Here is a 24,150-nt window from a genome sequence, read left to right on the forward strand (position 1 = left end):
CCGCTGCCTGTCGGACGAAAACGCCTTCAAGACGTTTCTCAGAAATGCTTCTGTTCGAAACGGACCCAGATCACGTCGCTGAGTTCGCAGGTTAGCATCGCGGCATCCCCAACCTCACCTGCTGCTTTGCAGTGGTGTCCGTCTATGGTCGCCCTGCTAGGTTTTTATTTGCTTTTTGTTTACAGCCACGTAAACTTATTTACTGTAAGGTGTTTTACCACTGATGGATGTTACTCGGTCCCTTTTTGGTTAACCTGTTGTTGGCCGACCGATCGGTCCGACACCATTTTGTATTACCGATTATTGGCTGGCTGGCGGTTTCCGCAAAGGGCCCTTTTTCGGAACTGCCGTAGTTGTGATGCTCTCATTCGACTTAACCGTGGGCGTTTCGTTCCTAGTGCGCACGTCGAGCCCCACTGGCAACGAATTCTGACCAGCTGCGTTCATAACCTCATATGTTTGACGATATCGCCAGCTGTACCCGACCACCACTAATGGGCCTGCGTCACATCGATGCAGTTAACTATGTGCGCGGTTGGCACGCGTGGGCTGGAGGCTTTTCAGAACCAGCCTCCATGTCGGCACAATTCTCACGAACGACACGACCTCCAAGACTGCTCTGTCCTGCTTCACTCGTTTTTCCGTTCTGCGACTCATCCAGTTGATGGATTCGATGCAGTGTCTGTCAGCGAGCAACCACTACCCGTGCGTCTCTGTTCGGGGTTTTAGCTGTGTATGGATGTTTTTCCTTAGCGGTTGCTAGCTAGGAACTTTTTCGAAAGCGGATGGACCCACGATGGGTGCAGGCGGAGGGAGACATCGATGAGGCGGCCTGTTTTATCGTCTTTTGGTTTGCCTTCTAAACTTGAACTTCGTCGTTTTCGCTCTCGTTCCTGTCGTCGACGACGAGTCGATATCAACGCTAGGATGTCTCTGTTAGGAACAGACTCGAAAGGTCGGAAAGCCGTGGCGAACGGTGTACCAGCAGCAACTCCAGTCAGCGGCCGTCGTAGATCGTACAACGGGCTCGCTCTTTCCGCCTCACTCTCACACAATCTGTCCCTCGTCGACTCGTACATTCTGAGGATGTTTGATTCGAAGACTAACGTTAGCTTTCCCTCATTTCCCGCCAATGACTCGACCGCTGCTGCTGCGGTTGGTGCCCCTACTTGCACAGTGGTACAGTGATGGGTACGTTGCGACGAACGAATGTTCTACAAGTCACAGAAGGACGACCAAGGGGACAAGTAAAAAGTTTAGTCGCAGAGTCGAAAACTGCGTAGAACGAAAAGCATGACAGCAGCCATGTCGTCCTATATGACGTCTTGACCAACATGACCACAAGCTCAATATATCAGCTAATTTCGCTAGTGAAATACAAATGTAAAAACTTTTCCTTTAGTAGGATCTGCCGCATGACAACTCATCTCGTTTCAATACCATACGTTTCTGGTTGCGCTGGTGGTCTGTATACCTCCTTCAGACAAGCGAAACGATGAGTTGCATTCGCGATAGCCGCCTGTCGTTATTTTACCTTGCTGCGATTTTACTCTACCTTACATTGTGCGATCGCCATGGTTGAGTGCTTATGTTCAAGTTTGCTAACTTGTGACGCTTGTTCTTCATCGTTGTTATGTTGTAAATCGGCGCTAGTTGTCAATTCTTTAGTGCCATCAAAGCAACGTCGTGGTCCTTTGGGCTGCGGAAACAGAAACGGCTATGCAGTGATCGGTGGCATCATCTGGAGGTTCCCGAATCTGCAGGAAAATTTCCAATTTTAACACACTGTAAGAACTAAGTGGTACAAGGGTCTCAGCGATAAGATTCGCTTGTCTTTAAGCCTCGGCACGTTTTCTGTTCTGCAGTCGATCTGCTGCTTAGATTGAAGCACGTGGCAAAAGAACCGGTGAAAACTGCCAAGGGGAGAAATAGCGGAAACGGAGCAAGAAGAGAGAAGGAAAAAGATGGATTGTTTAGCGGAGTCTCTGAAGTAAATGTGGGACATCCTCAGCAGGCGGTAGCTTTTTCGTCTCTGTACCCATGTTGATTTCGCTCAGGGGCGCTAGCCGGTATTGTTGTTGATGCTGCCAACATCTTCAGTGCTGTTAATTGCTAACATTTCGTTGCTATCGTTTGCTTTCGCTTCTTGTACTTTTTGGTCGAACTGCCGCTCCTGTTACAGTGCGTCGTCCGCCACCGCTACCATCCTCTGTCAAACATCCGCTTACATTAGATCTAATAGGCAGATAGGAGAACAACTTTTCAGGAACATGAGATGATGAGCAACCATAGTAGATAGGAGATACCGAACGAAATGAAACAGCGAAGCGACAGGGTCAGGCGATCGGTTAGAAGGAGACAACGCCGGGGGAAAATGAACAGACGGACAAGAGCTGGAAGGCGAACGATGAAAGTTGAAGCCCCTCACGATAGCGGACGGGGAAGCTGCTGATGTTACTCAGGTGCTCGACTCATTCGAGAAAAAGATGATGAGAAGAAGTAGAGTCAGGTTGCAGGATGACGTCACCCTAAACGCACCCCACGCGCAGTTCTGCCTCGGAGAGTAGCACCAAGCTGGCCGCTGGCCCATCAGCTCATTGTTGGTCATGTATATAGGAGTAGCGTAGTGTACTGTAGTACGGTGCGTCTGTCAAGATCGACGCGGTTGGAGTCGACTTTGAATCCGCTACTCGACCATTATGTGACACATGGGACCAGAAACAGGTCCGGAGTGAGTAGACCGGGTCAACACGAACCCCATACATGGAGACGGGGTCCTATACGCAAGCATGTCGAACAATGAAAATCTGTCAACGCTTAAGAGTCGGAGAATAGAGAACGGCTCCTCCGCGCTCGTTGAATACTACGCCTGATGACTGTTAGAAGTAACTGTTGTCATTCAGATATGTATTTAGACTGTTTTGAGCGGACCATCACTAACAAGCGGCATGAGGCCTTACATAGAGTCAGCATACGAGCTGCAACCGATTGGTGCTTCGATTACTCGAACCAAATGGGCTCAGTGTCAACAAGGGAGTATCTCTCCACGGACATTACATTTACCTTGTGATTCACCCAATCATTCAGCTGTTGAATGATAAATGTAGTCGTTATGAGTAACATCTTTCATCGCTGTTATACGTAAGCTAGCGGCCACTCGAAAAGGCAGAAAATCTCTTTTTATCTGCTTTTTCTCTATTAGTTTTTGTGTCGTGGGTAGTGGCTATTAAACCAAAACAAGCTGGAAGATGAAAAGGCGTTGAGACAGGGTAAAAAGACTAACAAAACATCTAGGTGTATGGTAATATGCGACGAGGTTGCGGGACTACTTACGTCTGAAAAGGCGGAATAGTTGCATAAGACCGACTGGCTGCAGTCAGTAATTTAGCCGGGGCGTTCTCATCAAGGTCGCTTACAATTCGTGCTCATGAAAAAAACGTAGATAACAGACCCGTATGTAGGCCGACTAGTGCATGCAGAAGTAGTAGGTCATAATGTGCCCTCTTGGTCCCCCTGTCTATTTCTCATCACTTTTCCAATACCAGTCACCTAGCCAGCTCTGGCTACACGATTATTAACTTCGGTAGCATGCTTTTACTCGACTCTTTGATGTTGGTAAGCCCCTAGCCGGAATAGTACTTTCGATGCCGTTGTCAATAGGCGCTTGTCGCTTCAAGCATGATATAGTCACTTTCGTTAATGGTGTAGTCGTTGCTTTGGCCCGAAGTTATTCGGGATCGAACTTGCTGCCGTGCCGTTTGAAATTGAAAATAAAGGCTGCTATGCCTATTCGCCTGGTGTGTTCCATTCGGCAACAGCAATTGTTACTTTTGCTGCTCCGACAGCGTTTGTTGTTGGATGCTGCGTTGACGTTGTTGCCCCATCAGCTGCTGTGTCTATCATCAAAGACCTTCGACGAGCCACCGTAGAATGATGATTTGATTGGTGGCTGAGTAGTTCCCAAAAGGCCGTTCTTTAAATGAGGGGATCGAATCTCCAAAAACTTGAAACCCTTCGCACTCCGGTAACCATTCCGTCTGTTTCCATTCTCAACCCCCCAGGCCCAGGCCCAGGCCCAGGTACCACCCGCCGACGCGCCATTTCATCGACTCTGTTTTCTGCAGTTTACGTCCTTCCGTGCTTGAGCGAACAACTCGGAAGCTTGCCTTTCGCAGCTAACCAATAGTGACTGCTATTTCATTGCTTCAACTGATCTCCCTTCGCTTACTGTTTATTGTCATAGAACAGCATGTTTTCATCAATCCTTCAAGTCCACATAATGCATGGTTCATATACTCATTCACTCACTTGTGGCGGTGTATGTATAGCAGAGAGCCCTCGGTCTCCATCCCCTTCGCTGTACCGGTTTTCATTTTTGCTGCTCTCGTCTATATGGCTATCGCAAGTCTGTTTTGTTGGTTTACAATAGTGGTTTTGGCAGCAAGGCAAGGTACAGCGCTACTACTGCATGCCTGCATGCTGCAATAGCACAAGGGCGCGGGGTAGCGGTAGGGATGTTGCCGAGACAGCTTCCCCAGGGGGATTGGCTTGACAGTGGAGGTTTTAATTAAATTCTCTTCTCGGTATCAGCAGCAACAGCGATGGCGGTAGTGGCACAGCCCTCGTACGTCCAGTTATTGTTAGGCGGCTGCGTCTATGAAGAGCGCGATGAGATGATGAAGATCGAGCCACAAAGGGACTCTTGGGCAGACGCGGCGGCGGGGCGGCAGATGCTGTCGCCGACCGCTCACATGCGTGCATTGCTAACCCGAGTCGATAGCGCGACTAACAAGGCCAGCTCAAGGGACCCGTTGTTGCTTTGGCTACGGCAGGCGGCATTGTACTTCCGTATGCAGAATCAGTAGCAGTAAAAGCAGCATTAGCAGGCGCAGCGGTAACGACAGCAATAGAAGAAATGTAAGATATTCACGTTATTCGAATTCAGCCATCGCTGTCTCTTCGTCATCTCGTGCTTCGTTCTCTTCTTCTTGTATCGGTCCCCGACCGGTCACATGGTGGCCTGCCAGGCCGACAACGCAGGGGCAAGCATACTGAGGCAAGGGCGAAGGTTGGAACGGATGGTTCGTTTTGTTTTGAATAGAGGCAAAGCAACGCTTGTCAGATCTCAATGTTGATGCAAAGTGGATTCAAGCAAGCCGACCGAACAAACACAGACTGCTAGCCGAATACACTGTGGAAAAACACAAACAAACTCTAAAATCAATACGGCTACTAAAAAAATAAGTTCATCAGATTAAATTCTGATGAACAGACAGAAGTGTGCAATAGACGGATGCTGTGCACTTGCCCTTTTCCTCTCAAGGCCCGTTCTTCGCATACGCGATACAATATTACAGACGAAAGTCGATGAGTAATGCTGGGGACTCCATAAAAATCATTATTGAATATCCCCCTATGGGACGATGAACTATTCAGATTTCAGGTATTCGCTGAACAGACATATTCGCGTATATCTTTAGTTGTAGATTCGTATAGGTAATTGCGCTATTTACTGGAGATATGAGTTCGAACGTGGACATTATATAACGTTTCAGTATAACATACGACCACCTTTTAACGTGGTCTCGTTTCGCTAATAATCAATGTCGAATCATAGGCGGTAATACTATCCGTAAGCGAAACTCAAAGCAGCAGCAAGAGTCCAAGCAACAACGACGCAGCGACTTCAAAACTCTTAGAACCCATTCGTGGGTCTGGTCTAGGACGACGGATAACTAGGTCACGGCTGGTAGGTGTAGTAAGCATACGTCACCTTTGCCTAGCCTAAAGCAGATATTGCGATGCGTAGCTCTGCCTATTTCTGCGCATATACACAGATATACGGGGGTAAATGAAGTGAAACAAGTAAAAAGAGGTAACGAAGCCCGTAGTGACGTTGCTGTGTAGGAAGTAAAACATTTCGTATCGGTTGGCCTTGTACCTATGATATGCGATGCGCATGTTTTGCGCTTTACTTTGTTTTCCTCTACATATTAAGGCAAAAAAGAACGAATATTATATGTTACCTCCTTGAGCACAACGTCGGTACCGATGTTGCATCTGTAAGGCCTCAGGATGGGGTCAGGGAACGTGGTACATTTCAAGCTTTCGCGGAACACACTGTTTCCGTAGTCGCAGCTTCTACAGAATCTACAAAGTGAAACAGGTGACGTTACGACTGGTCAAGCTCTGCACCAGGCCTAAAATTTAAATAAAGATAAATTGCGTGCAAGTGCGCGTCAGGCTTAAGCGACCTCTATAATTGCAACGAACAGTCGACGTACGGGCACAACTATCAGCGTCGTAAATGCTGGGTGATCGATGGAATGATATGAAAATACTTTGTTATACTAGAAATGACCTCGGCGTGCATGGACTAATGAGGTTAACGGTAGATCTTCTGTTTGCGCAAATCAACCGTTCCCGTGTCGCCGTCATCCTTGTTTACTCAGTTTGGTCAGTCGGTCAAACGAATTAACGTTACCCGTTCTTGTCCACGATTACGAATAAGAACAGCATAAGACACAGGAACATGCGTCGCGAAAGTTTTTCGAGCAAGGGTATACTGTCTACATAATTCTCGCTGGTCTATGCTTCTACCGCGTGTCATTAATGCATATTGCGTATATGTATCTTGGTAATAGTGATTTCGGCAGCCTGGGGCTATTCCTTCGGTGTTTCATTTTCTATAGGGTTTCCAGCATGCTGCGCAGGCATCATTGCAGTACACTTCGCATGAATCCATTCCGAAAATATATATATATGTGTATAGTGAGATGAATATCGGCGATGGATGATTATTTAGGACAGGGCTAGCCAGCAATGATATGGGATACTTTGATGGTTCGGTACCATAGCTGCGCAAGTACACACTGCTGCTATATATGAATAGCATGCTAGTGCGGTATGCCAAGTTTAAGAGGAAACGCTAAGACGCAGGAGCCCTCTACCAGGACGACGCTAGGAGGGGTTGGCGTCCCCTGGACCGCCGCCCAGAGTGACCTGAGCTACTCGACCGCGGACGCACGCTGGACCATGTATACTCTAGCGACTGGTATGTTCCATAAGAGGTCCCGTATCAAGTATGAGTTACAGCAGTAAAAGTAGCAGTGGTGAGGTAAGCGCGAACTGCGAGACATGCTGCGTCACTTCTGGCCCGCTCTCTACCGTTGCCCTGGAGACAGTAACAAGGTAGAGAATTCCCAAAATAGCCAGAGCACGTGCTGGTGCTTATGTGTCTTACTCCTTAGGCATATCGTGCCTATATAAGCAAAAGCTCTTCTCGCCTCACACGCGTTTCTGCCGGCTCGGTTCGCGCCTCGCGTCCGTTCAGATATGGACGTTCACACAGAATGAGTTTTCATACTCACTCCAACTATTTACACTGCAGTATGCATGTTTCTAGTACGAACTCTAAGCATATATCTTTGTTTACGCCCGCAATAAGTAATGTTCGCAGGTAGCGTCATACCTACAGTTTTGTTCGTGCCATATAAGCGTTCATATTTGTAAGCTCAACATGTAACAGCGTCTATGTCCTACAATCGACGATCATATATAATGCTCTACTTTATGTGGGCAAGCTGTGAGGGTAGTTTTGTTGCAGTAGTCATCAAAATTGAAATATGGTACTTGGCCGTTGCGAACCCTGCTGAACCGCATATAATTTGATCAAACGCAATCAGTGAACGTAAAAAGTAGTTCTAACGTATTTTCAACGAGTTGCTCTTCTGGGTTGCCCCGATCTCGAACATCGATATCCAAACCGATAATCAAAATCAGAATGATGAGATAAATAGTTGTATCGTTTTTTTTATATAATTACCCCCTTTTCGTTCCAGCTGTACATTTTGTGGTTAGTATTGTTAGGACTAATTAAAAGAACAGTCAGGCACGCCTAATCAGCCGCACAAAGATCAGCAAGAGAAGACAGTGTATATATAATTACTAGATGAACATCCTCAATTACCAATTCCCTGAGTCGACCTTGTGTGTACGCTGTGACTTCTTCACGCAAAAGTCACGAAGGATAAATATTTCGCCTAGCAAATACCTCCTATACCTCAAAATCAAATACCTACGGATTTCTAACATAATGTCAAAGTAAAGCAGTATGTAGCATACGTGACATGTGGCACATCGCGTTGTTGTATTACATTCGCCAGATGCTTATACCAAAGGAAATACACGACAGCATCTTTCACTGCTCTACATAAGTTTTTTCAGTGTGTTCACTCAAGTCAAAGTACCTGCCTGTTGCCAATAATGCATCGTAAAAGTCGTTAAGGCGACAGCCCAGCTTTGCAGACGAACCTCGCCCGTGTCGAAGGGTGGTCTACTGAACTGCAATGACCAACTTTCATACGAGGCTAATTACTAACAGGCGGCATGAAGTGACTCCGATATTGAAAGATAACGAGCGTTGCATCCGATTACGCAAGTACCTACTCTTTAATGATCCACGCACGTCTTTAAACTCGACGGATACCTATCATGTGGGCACGCATGTGGGCTATGGACGCGTCTTCGGCGCTAGAAAATCTGCGTGTTTGAAATACGCGTTGCCGTGTATCTATGTGTCCAACGGACGGTACGAGCCATCCTTTCGAAGTCCATATGTCCACATTTAAAATGCGTGGGATAGGCGGCGCTATAGGGCTAGTTGATTTGAGGGGAGCTTGGACAATTCTGTGACTACGGTCAACCAGGTCGCGGGATTACATCGCATATGCATGCTAGGACTACTGGCCGTTTCGTTGATAAAACCCCGGCGACCCTTCAAGCCAATTCCGAGCATTGCTCCATTAGCAGTCGGCGCCGTTGAACGAGTAAGCGTGTGTCCTCGACGACCCGCAGGCTCACTTCTCAACGTTCGTGGTGATCCCCCAGAGGGGACAGACCCTTACTTCGCCAGGCGCTGATTGGGTTGGTGTCTTTCCTCTGCCTACAGCGCCGCTACGCGGACCAACTGAAACTGTCTAGCCAGCAGGTTGAGCCGCCTCAGCTTGACTGAAGTCGACTTGACTAAAGTCAGACGCTTCTAAGCTCGTCCTAACTCACTTAGAGCTCATGTTCCGTCCGTTGGGAGACGTTTTAGAAGTCAGCTGCGTCAATGGCATAAGCAGTACCAATGCTGGTGACAGTCGAACGACTTCAAACGTTGACTATGCTGCAATGAACCCAATCAGCCAACCGCACTGAGTTAAAAAGGGGTCTTCCAGAACTACTAAGTCTTAAGAACTACTAAGTGTCGGATTTGTAAACTACTGACGGCAACCCAAAAAAAGTCCGCCACAGAAGGCTAGCACTGGAAAAGGATCGTTCCGACAAGGGAATCGAAATAGGAGCGGGTTAGGGGGAAATGTTCTTGATAACTTCTATAGATTGAATAGTGCACATGTAAGTTTCTCATCTGGCCTTCTATATTCCAACCCCCTGTACCCGCCAGTACTGCGAAAAATGTTACGGGTTTCAGGCCAGATGAAAAAGCTCGCAGAAGTGTATTTCTTTCCTTTGCGTACTATAAGTTATTGCTAGATTTGGATGTTGCAGAATACAAGTAGGTCATAGTAATGCTTTCGGTAGAGGACTTAACAGCTGATACTGGGGTCGAACGGAAGTAAAGGAGGGAAAGTGAATAGAAGAGAGAAAAAGCTGTAACAAAGTAGCCCCACGAGCGACCCCAACTGAACTCCATGTTCACTGCCAAGCCCGCCGCCACCTGGCGTCACGACACCGACGTCGGCATTTTATTAGAGTTCGTACGAGAGAGCTGCTGAAAACGTCTGGTGTTTTAAGGGAGCAAAAAAGAGGAGAATAGCGTAGCGGACTCGGAGCCAGGCTGGCGACTTCGTTCGACAGCGTTGGCCGCAGCAAAAGTTGGCGCGACGGCAGCGAATGCGTCACGAGAAACGGTTACATTCTTTTAACAGGCCACCATCAGAAATCGGCGCTGCATGACCTGCTGTAACCAGACTTACCCGTGTTGCTCCTTTCCCTTCTTTCGCCATAAAGTCTCGTGTATAAAATCTCCTCGAGGCTTCGTCATGACGCCATTCGCTGCTTGTATCATCATAGCCTTTGTAGTCGTTGCTGAGCGTGTTCTTACCGCCGTCGAATGGTCCTCGTCCGCGATGCCACGGAGCGGTCCAGTTTGTCTAGCGACTATCGCCGTATAAGCTGCGATAGAAGTCATGTGTCCTATCTTGCTAAACATATATGCGAATAAATGTGTTGTGAAAAATCACGCTACACCAAGAAGATTTTGTGACGCAGAGAGAAGGGGAGAAAATGAGAGATAGATGATAGTCAAGGCGCATGGTCGACAGCAAACAAGGGTCTTGCACAGAAAGGCCCTTGTGGAAGGAAGCTCGAAAGAAGGCAGTGTTAGAAGTTTCAATAGGAAGGACAACAGTAGTAGTCGTCGCGGCAGCAGGAACACCGTTTGGTAGCCCTATGACACCCTGACGACCGAGAGACTAACAAGCATAAGGCGCACGCTTCAGCCAGATATATATTAGAGGAGAAAACGAGGCCTGCGGGCCTCCCGAAAACTTAACATTAGCCAAACTCCGAGAAGAGGAAAGGGTCCGCAAATCTGTTAGAATTAGGGAAACAGCCAAATTGCTTGGTGGATGCAACGACAATTTCGCAATGCGTCGGTGCTGGGACGCCACCATGTACATATTCCTTCTGTGATCTTCTATCGAAGCCCTTTTCGGGCCTGCGATTCCTGATGGCGGCAGCCTCCGCACACGATATACACGTGCTAATTCGATTAACCGCTGACTGTTAACAGCTTCGCGCGGTTCGCAATCGGTCTCCAGCTATGATGCTTATTTTTTAGCGCCAATGAATTGCGGCTTCGAACATCCCGATAGCATACTCAATACTGTCCGCCACAAGTGAGGTAGGGGATATCGCTGAGAGAAACGCGAAGCCGAGATTCGTCATACTATTACATAATGCATGGATTCGTTGAAAGAAGCTAAGCATTATATAGGTTGCTACGTAGTAATAGTGGAATCAGTGGAATAAGGAGAAGAGCGGTATGTTCGGTGTGCTAATAGCAAACACGACACGGATCTACCTCTCCCCCAGCCGAGTCTGAAACCCATAAAACTCATGTGTTCATCACAGATGCCATTTTCGGGGTGGGGAGCTATCAAGGAATAAAGAGTGAGAAAAAACGAATGTAGAGAGAAAAGGCTGTAGTGAAAGCAAAAGCAGCTGGACACATAGTCTAGTGCAGCATCAGAGGGAGACTAGAAGAGATCAGGATACGTACCACTCGGGGTAGAGAACTATAATCAGTTACCTGAGATGAAAGCCCCAATATAAGAAGGACTACGTGTTTACATCGCTTCCCGCGTTCTACTACACCATACTTGGCATATTCGATGTAAGACAAGGTTTTTGCGATGTGGCTTTGTGCATATAGTCAGGATATTTGTTATGGTGTCCCGAGCGTCGCGGTTGCTCCTGATGACCGCTACCCCTAACACTAGTAACACCGGCGCAGCCAGCACGAATATCAATGGGAACGCACTCGCCATCAAGCGCCAAACGTCCAGCGTGCCGATCAGTGGCTGTCCAGCTTTCCGATGTTCACCGGTGTGTGTGAGTCGCTCTTTCATAATCATTAGTCCGTTCCCCAACCAAAAACCCTACTAGATGGTAGTGTATTGTGGCTCATTCAAGTATAATGGTCATCGCAAAAAGCAGTTGAGGCCGAGGTGCCGAATGACAGTACTCGAGTGAGGCCGCCCGATGAGAACGACGACCACGGCCACAGTGAATGCGTGAGTGAGCAGGCAAAACTTATTTCTTTCTGTCCTGGTAACTATGAACTACGAGAATTAATACCAATTCTATACATAGCCGCCTCTGGCTGCAATTGTTATCGTAGCTAATGCTACGACGACCAACTGCCGCCCAGTGCTGCAGCCGTTGGTCCTTGTTCGTAACGTGTATCCAGTGTTGCACGTGTTCTTGCTTTCAAGCTATACTATACCGCCTTCGTCCTGGTTGCCGCTATAGCCGTGATGGGTAAACTTCTCAGCTATAGTTGGCAAGCGTAGAGTTTGCGTGCGTGTAGCAGGACGAGAATAGAGACTTTAGTCAAGTAGAGGACTATTGCCCTCTTTCATCTTAGTTAAGGGAAAAGAGCTTCGCACTCATTCCAGACCCTTTCCCGGGTGGCAAAGGGGGACAGTCGACGGTGCGTGTACGGTCGGCGTAACGGTTAGAGAAGAGACTATATCTTGCTGCGCCATCGCTGCTACGCCGCTCCCTATGGCTGCCTGGCTGGAAAGGTAGAGCGGACCGTTGGCTGCTTTCCTGGCAGCCTCTCTGTCTGTCTGCCGCTTCGACGAGTAACAGAAAACGCAATTAACAACAGCGGATATTACCGCGACTGGCTGAACTTGCCTCCAGGCACCATCTCGAAGGCCCAGACCTTCAGTTTACCGCTACAGTGCGCGCCGCTAGAGCCGCCCTGGGGGCCGTAACCCCAACCGTGCTGTGCTTCTACGCTGCACTATTGGTGGCGCAGATGTTGGCCCCGCAGCGGCTACCGACTAGGCAGACAGGTTTTCGGCCAGCAGGCAAAGTAGTCACTTTTACTGCCTAAACTTTCCCATACCGCTAACCGCACAAGTATGCCGCCTAAGCGTTCCGTCCCTACTGCTGCTGATGCTGCCCGCTGGCTGACGAGCGAAGCGCAGAGTGGTCCTACAAAGCTACAACGAACAGCTTCGGTGGCATAAGATCTACGCGCCCGCGGGGCTCCAAGTCTGGAACCGTTGCGACCGTACTAGCTAGCATTAGTTAGCTACGGGAGTGAATGCATGGGCCTGGGTTGCATTCTCGTTTATGTGCTTTTACTCCTTTTGCGCTCAGTCTATTCGCCGCCGACGGTTGGTCATCTAACGTCGCTCCTTTGGTTGTTGTTATTGTTGATGTTGTCGCCGTCAACGCCGCATTTATACGCCGCGCTTGGCCCCATCGGCAGGCAAAGCAGCGATTGAAACAACAGACCTTATTTAAGTAAGGCAAAAAAAGCTAAGTAGAGCTGTCGAGTGTCGTACCGATGATGGTGCTAGTGGAGGTCTCTCCTATCTGCATCGTTGCTTGCATTAGAGAAAAAAGATAATAAGAAAGAGGTATTGAGGAATTCAACCATTGCTTAGGAAGAAGTTGTTACGAAAAGCTCTCGCCACCAAACACTCCCTATGATTGAATTTATCTTCTTTGCATTCTTCTCGAAGCACTACGGCGCCTGGCATGTTAGTTCCCTTCCATGACGTTTGTCTCAGTATTTTCCATACACCTTTACAGGTAACATATAGAACTGATCTCGCGCTCTTGCGCCGTTTGTATCCTATCCGCGATCCATCCAGCGCACGAAGGCATTTCCTAATTCGTCTAGGAACCTCTCCTGTTCCTTTCCCATCAACTAAATACTTAAGAAGCATTCTGATCGGCCGGTTGTGCTTGTGCTACGGTTTCTGTCTCCACATATACGGGGTAGGCAGTAGGGTTTCGCGGAAGAGGAAAAGGAGCAATCTAATCACGTCGCTTATTTGTCATTTATAACCAAATTATCATTTTGTCTTTCCGTACTTGGATCCTGAGCCGCTCCAATGACCAGCTGGTTGGCGAGTCGGCCTAGGAGAACCAGTTTGCTTCTGCAGTCAGGGCTTGAGTTGGTCCCGGCAGCACAGAGAACGGACAACCATGTGGGTATAGCTGGATATGTCTGTGGGAAGAGTAGAGGGGTCGAAAAAAGAGGAAATATGAAGCCCACTTGCGTAGCGGCATCAACTCATAATGGACATCTCTCGTTGCGGTTGGGTAGCCAGGCTGGCTCTATGGCGGCGACCGTAACGCTCACTAAGTATGGGGGGATGACGGACATCAAGCATCACACAGAAGGCGGGAGTACAAACCAGGAAAAGGCCCTGTAGAAGAAACGGATGCTAAGAGACGGAGTAGAAAACGGTGGGGGTATAGGAGGTAGAATGAACAACACTTACGGCGTCGCTCAAGAAAGAGGCAGTTAGAAGGAGGTGTTATGTAGAATTCATACTTAACGAACGTAAAAATCATTAGGATGAACACTGACCATTGGGTGGTTAACGGTGGTTGTACTGTTACACACCCTTTGGGATACAGCGGCAGATCACGAAGTTCATCCATTGGCTGTGTTTTTCTTGGTTCTAGACATAATACGCAGGTGGGGAAGGGGGGGGCAAACAAATCCGCAGGCAAAGGAAGCACTAGTGAAGGCTCCCAAGTAAAGGGTTACGAGTGGTCACCACATGAAAGACCTACTGCTTTGTTTCGCGTATATCAGATCTATTTCCTATTGCGGACCCGCGCCAGACACATTTCCGGTTAGGACCGCGGTAAAGAGCTAAGGGCTTGGTTGCTTTGCGTCTTAGCAGCGTAAACAGCCTTCCTTTCTCTCTACACTTTGCTGTATTTGTCATGGGACAGACAGACAGACACCCATAGGAGGTGATGAACGAAGTAAGCGGTGCCGTATCTTGGAAGCGTTTCGAGAAGCGGCTGCAGAGGTTTAATGCGATCTCTACAGCAATGACTGTCGCCCAGCTCTAGACTGGTCGTATCGACGGTCAAAGTATGGATGGCCAAGGCTGAGTCGCTAGCCCCACAACGAACATCCGCTTAGTTAAAGGGCAAGGAGGCGGGGCGACCGGACATGGGTACAGCGGGATAAAACTGTGAGGTGCAGCGACAAATGCCGGATGTGGGGATACGAAACAGCGATTCTGAGATGTGAAACTACAGAAGCCTAGGAACCGTAAGCAATATTGACGGTGAGGCTGGAGGAAGCCATGCACGGCCCCCAGGAGACCTACAACTGCAACGCCAAAAGACTAGCCCATTCGATGCACTTGCAGCCATATTAACCCCTTCCTTGTCTCCCAGAAATCCTTCATAGTCCACAAGGCTTTCCGGGTTTAGCCCCCTCGTCCTGGTACGCACCGCCACACACAAGCTTTTGCCAACAATAAAATGAAGGGAAAAAGGCGTATCTCGTATAGATTGGGCCTAGCGGCGCTATACCACCGTGTATATCTCCGCGTTGGAAAAAAGACGCCTACGTGCTGATGCCAGCTGAAACAGACGGATAAACTAACAGACATGCCATGTGTAACTGCACCGTATTCTCTTGCTCGTTCTCTCTAAAATTTTTAATTCGGAACAAAAGTGATGAAGCGGGCTTATTTGTTGAGGGTCTACCACCTCTAAAACAAACAATAAATGGACTATATCCAATTCAGTCATTGCTTTCCATCTTGCACTCATGTGCACACAATAAATACATGGAAACTAGAAAAGAAAAGAAAAGAAGGAGGACATTAGTTGAGTGTACAATGTGTCTGACGGCGAAACCTGATGTAATTTTTCGTCTTGTCCGGCAGTGGCCATGGGCGGAAGACGGCGCTAGGATATTTCCAGCGAGCTTAGAAGGGGCAAAACTAATATAAAGTTCCACGAGACTACAACAAGTTTGGATTTTGTTCTCGGGTTAATTTAATTATTGGTAGCATGACTTCAAAGGGCGAAAATTTCAAATTTATGCATACACATAAACATCTGTCAAGACGTAAATGAAATCGGGGCCTATCCTTAGAAGTAACAGGGATTGTGCGTTCTTGTAGTTTTGTATGAAAAAGCTTCGTATTTTTTGAGAGTCGATTTCGGAACACAGTACCCAGATCAACGCAAATAGCCGTTCTTTCTGAAATAAAATGAACCAGTCATCGAGCTACTATATTCCTAGGCTATTAATATTCGGGCTGCTCGTATGATAACAGTGCTAACTGTGTATCTTAGCACAAATCGGAAGAGCAACTTTACGATCAGGAACCTTAGTGAAAAGCCTAGTGAAAAGCAGGTAACATCATGATATCATCGGCACAATCGTATGGCTAGCTATATGGTAAGACGTTGCTAAATACTGTTCGAACTTATGCCAATAGATGCACGGTGGTTCGTCTCATCGTTTATACATGAATATGCTTCTAATCGCTGAACGTCAAAAAAGCTCAGCGACGAACCAGTTCGCACCAGCTGACGAGACCAGCCAGACTGAAAGTCCTGCTGGATTTATGATCACGTCGGAAATAAAGGCCGCAAAGATCCCCCTAAGCAATCCATGGTTAGTCGGATTGGTCGGCTGAATGGCATCAAGCAACGGAACATCATGTTTATACTACTTCGGTAGGGGCTGCTGCACCAGCCGCTGATGCGATGGCCGCGACCAACAAGACAGAAAAAAGCACGTAGCCCGTCAATCGTTGCGCGTGACGTGACGCGGCCTGACCAGCAGCTAGCTGAGCGATGGAACAGGACCGTCTGAAGGCCTATCAGGATAGGACAACCGCATCGTGAGCATTCGTTTTGCAAACGCCGCACTGGCTACAGACTCGGCCACTCTTCCTCTTATTGTTTGCCAAGTATCAGAGTTTTCTGAATAGTGGTTAACGAAGTCGACAGCCTAGATAGGCTGTGTCAAGCAGCTTAAGCTGTGCTACCATTTCTTTTTTCATCGAAGGTGTCTGCTTGAGCTCGCGTTTTTTTTTTTTTACTTTTGTTTTCTCTTTCCGAGTCACTTTCATTTCTGATGAGATATTATTAATATATATATATATATATATATATATACTGTTACTATTAGGTACGGTACGCTGTCGCTGCCCAATAGCACAGGCGTTTCGCTTCTGCCGACCCTTGTCAACATTGACCATCCATTCGGTAACAGGACAAAAGGCAATAACAGTAGCAATAGAACAACACGCTGTGAAGGACACGAGTGCTCGATTTCATTCCGCTTGTTTTCTGTTTATAGGAGTTCGTTGCGACGATGTCAAACCTGCTCGAGGAAAAACATCAGGAAGCGTGGGCAGATTTGAACCCTGCCGAACAGAAGCAGATTCTCACCAGGCTCATGACAGCGCTCGAGGAGAACGCCGTCTTACTGTCAGACACGTTTACACAGGAGACCAACTACCCAGTCGTCAAGAATAACATCTGTAAGTGTTCCCTTTTTCTCTTTCCTCCTGTTTTTCGTCTCTATATATCTCGTTTTATTTTTTTTAATGCTACTGTAAAGTTCTGACATACCGTTCTTTAAAGGAAAGGATCTTTATTGGGCAAGCTTCTGTGAGTAAGCCTTACGTTTTCCGTGTGGCTATTGTCGTGGCTGATGTGCACCCCGACACTCGGTTCTTTCCCGCCACGTTTCTCGGCGCCTTTCGGACTGCATTTGCCGGCCCATTCATCGCCGACTTTTTTGTGCAGTTTTTGCTTTGAGAAGCGGGAGAACAGCAACAGGCAAATGGTGGCATGGGACAGCTGAACGGCTCTACGAGCAGGGTATGTTTCGGGATGGGGGGTGAACTCGGAAATGCGCGCTGACCGAGGTTCCTGACAACGGAACGCTGAATGGACGGACTCCTTAGAAGTGGTTTGTCTTAGTTTTTTGGCCACGTTGTTCCTATGGTGTTATTTCTTTACTCCCTTTCCTCTTCGCATCACTTACCAATACATAGCGCATGCCCACACCCAGCGGGTGTTCGTGCCAACATTCATTGTAAAATGCGAGAGAAGCGCCACTAAGGGGGAAAACTACAAAATGAAAAGTAGCGTGGACCGTCTGCTCAGGGTGTGTCTTCTCATGTCGCTATCTGGGTCGCCGTGCTCGAATGGCGAAGAAACAGAAGGAGACTGAGGCAGGCAGTGGCGATTTAACTGTTGGTACCTGTTTAAGTACTATTCTGGAATTGTTCTGTTCATAACTGCTTGTTCAAGTTCGTTACTTTTCAGCAACACAACATTACGCCTCCAATGACTTCAGTCAAAAGCTAATGCTGACTTTAATGTCGTCACCGTACCGCTGTTCTCGTCTCTAAATACTTGTCTTAAATTCGATAACGCATATAATGCGGTAATCAATTCAGCGATATGCAATAGGATGGTTTGGATAAAAACATTTTCTTTAGTTGAAGGAACAATAAGCCTTCGTTGAGACTGTTGTCAAATCTCCGTACTAAAGCCGCTTTTGTTGAAATCGTCAAAAACCTCGATTTAGTCCTTTCACATGTCTAGTAGAGCCAAATATGTACATACCTGTGTACTTGTTTCGTAAAAGCCAATCTCCACCCCGACACATGTGCATAATATCTACATATAACATTTTTGACCACTACTTGGCCCGCAGTGTTTCACGTACGGCTTAACGAGATCTTTGATCGTTGTCATCTTTGGAGGAGGTAATCTAGAAAGAAGCAAGTGATGTCCGAAGAAGTCGTCTATCGGTGCCTATTTCATGATGTTCTGATCTTCTTTAGCTGTCTATTGAATAATCCGAACAGGGTGTGGTTGTGAGACCGATCGTTGTCAAGTTAGTCGTAGAAACCAACAACCTGTTGTTTGCCTGATCAACAGGACGCGGCCGAACGTCCGGCGCGGTCGGTGTCGTGTCACGTTCACCATCATTAAAAGTGTGCATGGCAGCGGGTAACTCTCTGCAGGTGGGCGACGATGGGCGGCCCTCAGAGGAACATCCGTATGACGCAAGACTGCGGGCAAAGAAACATACGTTCGAAGAAGACGAGTAACGTCTAATGCAGACTGACCGGAGCATCGAGTAACGTCGCGGAGTCTACGATCATGTTGTTGTTATTATCGTACCCGCCTTTTTAGCGCCCATCAGTTCTTTCATCATTGTTGCTATATACTATTTCTCTTCTCTTTTGACTAAGTGAGGCCAATGCTGATAGCGCATATCTCGAGTTGGTAGGAAAAGGTAGAAAATGTACTGTTATGGAATGGTGGGTTCCTTCGCTTACCCGTCTAACCAGATAACTTTGGCACGTACAGAAAGATGCGCGCTTGTCACGCACAATGGACTTGACGCACAGAGGCGCCATAATTGGGCCCACTTTGGATGCATAGGCGAAAGCAGTTGACCAACCATGGTGGGACCGAACTTGGCAAGGTAGGCTTCTTCGCCCCGCCAGCTGCACCCACTTTACTTAGGGTGCTCGCCCTTTCCTCTTCTCCACTCAACCTACCTCATTGAATCTCCCATAAGATCTGTTTATTTTTATTTCTACAGTGCTGTCTAATCTCGTTCTATTTCTCCCTGCTCGCCTTTCCTGTACCTTTTCTTTGCCCTCGATCTGATGGTGTTAGTTGTCCATTCCATATGCGCAGCGCCTTGCTTAATAGAAGGCAAACGGTTGCATTTGCTGTAAGAGAAGAATGGTCTGCGGAGGTCTCCGTACGAGTATGTCCTTGAAGCCCGCTAGAAATTGAGCTGAAGAGAAGGCAATACAAATATTGACGATCAACTGAAAGCTGGGGGCTGTTCCCGTCTAGATAGAAAGCTCAATTCCCGTGGGTACAAATGGGTCTCGGTCTTACATCTGAATTAGGTACGGATCACACTAGGACACTATTTTCTTACTGCCCATGTGTATTTGCGGTATTATGTTTTTGTACTGCCGCCACTATATATATACTGTTACTTGTAGTAATTTCTTTTTTTTGCTTTTTTCCTTTTCAGTAATGTCTGTACGAGCTATCGATTCGTGGCGTAATATGAACGTATACTTTCCTTCGATTGCGGACCGCGAACGAGATCAAAATTGGTCAGCGATGCAGGATTCGATCCTACTTCCAATCGAAGCTATTCAGCAATTTTATAAGCAGAGCAGCCTTCGAAGGCTGATCTTCGTAGCCTACAACAACCTTGACACGTTTCTCGTTCCTGAGCCGGAAGGTCGCTTTCCTCGGCCGACGTTTGACAATCTGGCCAATGGCTTTATCAATTCACGAATTGTGTCAGCATCCATTGGACATCAGGGCGACAATCGTCTGGCATTGCCTTTGCAAGTCACACTACGCCATTTGCAAGAAGGCCTGCTTTCAGATCCGCAGTGCGTTTATTGGAACACTAATTCAGAGTAAGTGTCCCCGTCCATCTATAACGCGTTTCATTCGTACACATACAAACATCATATACCTGTTGTAGTAGTAGTAGTCGTCTGGCGCGGTTTAATATGACAGTTAAGTTGTTTAAATTTAAATCGAGAACAAAGTATTTCGCTAGGTTTCTCGGCTTCTTTCACCGTAGGTGATACTCTCTATATTGAAGCATTGACCGTTCTTGGCCGGTCAACAAGGCGTGAAAGTTAATGGCTTCTCCTAGTATTTCATGTATCTATCATATGTACAATGCCTGAGTAGTAGAACGAGGCGGCGCCGGATTACTAACATAAAATCTGCATTAGTATTACAGCCATGCCAAAATGATCATATCACATGTCCACACACCTTTGGCCTTAGAGTGAGCGTTCAAAATGGCTTATTGTTTATATACACTTCTAACCAGGCTCTTACTTCTCATTAGCGCCAGTGAGGCAATGCCTGTGCAAGTGTGTTCTTCATATCAAAATAACGATGAGGGAACATCTCATAACCGACGTCTCAGCACATTATTCGCTTGTTTAAGCTTTATATAAAAAAAACTAGTCCATCTCATCTCCTCTAGACAAATCCTGTTTTTCCTTCTGTTTTCAATCTTGTGTTTGCGTTAGTTACTTCCTGTGTTTGCCGCTGTTTCAACCGCTTCAGTCGGCTGGTTCTAGTGCCTGCTATGCCCTCTGTCTGCTTTTCAGAGATCTGTGATTCTTTGTCCCTCTAAACCCATGAGCAGATCCAGCTTTCCTTCAATGCGCCTGAATACTCTGACTTACCTCCTGTCGATGGTAGCCAACGCAATTCTTTGACTGATTGTATATGCCGGCTTTTCTCTTTTTTTTTCTATAAACAATTCTAATTTGCCTAAGCGTCCACCTTCCTTCACCTATCGACGATCTGCGTAATAATTTTCGTTGTGGCGTTTTAGCTTCGTCGCATTTCCATTCCCTCTACATGTTCGGCTGTTCCTACACTCAGCTAGCTTTTATACTGTCTCTTACCAGTGCTGCTTAGCTAGTGCCTGCCGCATCAAAGATGTTTACCTCCGTTAATTGCCGGCTGAGGTTGGGCTCATGCGACAAACTGACACTTCTTTATTTCATCTTTAGCTGCCTCGGAATAAGCGAGCCGCAGTGCACCACCGCTCTTTAAATAGATAAGCACCATTTTACACATAGGAAGGCGTTGGACGCAAAAGCATCGCTCGCTCGTGGCAATGGCATTGGCCCTCGCAGAGAAGGAGGATTAGAGTTTGACGGGGCATGCGTTTGGCGCTCGACCTGACACGCTGCCGCACTGATGTGACACCTAAGCACTGGGCCCTGAACCGAGATTGGCTTAGTTGATTTTATGCTATGGACCGACGATGGCTGGCTTTCTCATTAGTCTCTCCAGAGCCATGTTGACGCTATACTACGTTTAGGTAGATAGTTAGTGGGTCTTTTTGTGCTTCAATAGCAACCCAATCCAATCCGACCTCAGACTGCTAGTTACAAAGAAGTAGAACCAAGCCGACGAGGGCCGGCTGCTCCGACCTTATAGGCTTTACAGAGGAAGCTCTTACGCATACCGGACGCAACGCAAGACGAGACTTGACGGTCGTCTGAACAGCTCAGATTTCAGATTTAATTTCGTTCTGTGTTGTTCGCTTCCATCGCGAACCCTCTCGCCTTTTTCAATCTATCTATCTATCTCTCTCTCGCCCTCTCCTGCCGCCTTTCTCGCGGTTTTGTCGACCAAACGCGATTCCAATGGGCGCCAGCCAGACCACCGCTGTCAACGCCGTCTCGTAGCAGCTCTGGGCGCTGGTAATCTCGTTTAACGAGGTTGCTACTGCAGCCCCTAGTGAGGCTTGACTTGGCCGGGTCGGCTCCTGTCGGCCTCTTTTTATCGCGTTACCAACAATCCAACGCCAACAAGGCACATAGACAAGAGTCGGTACGCTGCACTGGCTAGCTGGCGAAAGCTCGGGCAAGGACGCCAGCAAGCGGGCGAAAGAATCTGAAATGTTGAGAAACAGAGATGGAAAGAATATCGTGTTGTTCCCGCACATTGCCAACACAAAGGACATGAAACTGAAAGCTCTGAATGCCATTCTACTTTGAATTTCCGACTCCCGAAGCCGGCTGGTCTCGGCTTCACCCGGCCGGGCTTTCGGCTCCGACTAACTCCAGTTAGTCTTCGCCGTGCTGGCGGTAATGGCTGCAGTAGGGCAAGTTGTTCTCACTAATGGGCGTTGTCGCTTTCGTCGTCTGCGTATAATATGTACTGTGCGGGCCCTAGCTTGATTTGCCTGCTTCGCTTCTCTAGCTGCAGTAGTGGTCGTAGTTGACTGTAAAGAAGCAGCTTTTAAGGGGGGCGCGCTAGTGAATGAATCGTTCGTGGTAGTGATGAAGAAAAGGGGTGTTCTAATGGGCACAGTTGGTACAAACGGCGGTAGCTGGCGAAGTGCATACCACGAACGCAAGCCAAAGGCCTTAGCTTAGTCAGCCCAGCTGTCCAGTAGTGTCTGTTAGCGTTATTGTGAACATCGCCACCATAACGACTATAGTACAAGTAACGACTATAGTAGTTCATTCATCTAATATAATCTGCTCTCATCCTGTTTCGTATTCCATTTCAGTTCATGGTCATCCGAGGGCTGCTGGGTACAGTCGAGCAATAGGTCCTATACCATTTGCACTTGCGATCATCTGGGCAATTTTGCAGTACTCATGGAAGGACCGGCACAAAATGACGCCGCGCAGAAACCATTTGACCAACGACTCGTCGTCACAATCGGCTGCTGCGTGACGCTCGGATTCTGCTGTATTGCCTTCCTGCTTTTGTTCTTATTAAAACTGCACAAAACAGACCAGCTATGGGTGCACCGGAACCTCGCGCTTAATCTACTTCTGTCCGAATTCATCTTTGTGGTCGGCATTAACCAGACGCATCAGAACCTCTTGTGCAGTGTGGTCGCTGCACTCCTGCAGTACTTTCTGCTTGTATCACTGACATGGACCTTCTTCGAAGGATTCCACGTCTACAACAGTCTGGTCGAGCCTATGGAGATTCACAAATCAAAACTGCGTTGTTACGCGATCCTTGCATATGTCCCGCCCGCGATCGTGACCGCTATATCGATGCTGATCGACCCCAGCAGTTTCGGCACACCAAAATACTGCTGGCTTCGATCCGATAACTACTTTATCTTCAGCTTCATTGCGCCCATGGTGGGAATTATCTTCGTAAGTACTGCTCATCGAACATTAATATTCCGCTTATACTAGACATTATCGATGCATGATCTGTGCCAATATCATGTGCAGATATAATGATAAAAGCGGTATAATTGTACTGTCTATTGCATTGTAATAGACAGCTCTGTATCTGCCGTGCAATACAAACGTTCATTTTGTACTATTCTCGTTCAATAAACACAATGACGCCGTATGTCGTATGTATATTTAACTTAGTTAGTCAGACTAGTGCCTAATTAGACGCACAATCTAACTGTTCATTACTCCTACATCTGTTTGCATTTCCGTTGTCCTGTCGAATAGGGCTGTGTTGTGTTCGTATGTATAAGTGTATGCATCCTTTGCAACCAGGGCGGATTGGCGACTAGCGTCAAAGGTAAAGAAGAAGATAAGGTACATGCCGTAAGGTCCTATCTATACTGGATCAGCGTTCTACTTGTGTTCATGACGTTCACATGGGCGTCCTCTGTCGTCTACGTCGCCAAATTCAACATGACTTGGGCGATTATCTTCGCTGTCTTCAACTCATTGCTCGGCCTATTCCTGCTTATCTTCACCTGCTGGAAAAACGAAGCGGTAAGTAGTAGCTTGCCGTCGAAGTTATTCTCGATATTTTCTAATCCTCATTTTCAACGGCATATTCATCGCGCGCGGTGCCTGACCATCCTCTTCCGTTCACTATACCATTGATAGTCATCAATGTTCCTTTCATTATTTGGTGCGGCGCTGAAGGAGCGGTCTGCGGAAAAATAGATCACGGTGGGCGCATGCCGTATCTGCTTCAAGATTCTGCATGATACGGTGATGAAATCTTCTAGTTTACTCCATCCTGCAGGCTCTCCTGTTCCTCGTTCACGCCGAATTTCATATCGCCATAACCACCGCCGTT

The 24,150-nt window shown here is 47.4% G+C and overlaps 1 protein-coding gene across 10 annotated transcripts in view; it reads left to right on the top strand.

Moving 5' to 3' along the window:
- LOC111248619 (latrophilin Cirl-like) overlaps nucleotides 1–24,150 on the top strand; it is a 451,353-nt gene that overhangs the window by 416,898 nt on the left and 10,305 nt on the right. For all 10 annotated transcript variants that reach the window (XM_086988339.1, XM_086988338.1, XM_086988340.1 and 7 more), the window contains 4 exons: nucleotides 16,883–17,066; nucleotides 19,604–20,003; nucleotides 22,643–23,249; nucleotides 23,565–23,837. In XM_086988339.1, the coding sequence (XP_086844465.1) occupies nucleotides 16,883–17,066; nucleotides 19,604–20,003; nucleotides 22,643–23,249; nucleotides 23,565–23,837 (1,464 nt within the window). The remainder of the gene's footprint in view (nucleotides 1–16,882; nucleotides 17,067–19,603; nucleotides 20,004–22,642; nucleotides 23,250–23,564; nucleotides 23,838–24,150) is intronic.

This window comes from Varroa destructor, unplaced genomic scaffold, assembly GCF_002443255.2.
Source record: "Varroa destructor unplaced genomic scaffold, Vdes_3.0 BEIS01000004.1, whole genome shotgun sequence".
NCBI lineage: Eukaryota > Metazoa > Arthropoda > Arachnida > Mesostigmata > Varroidae > Varroa > Varroa destructor.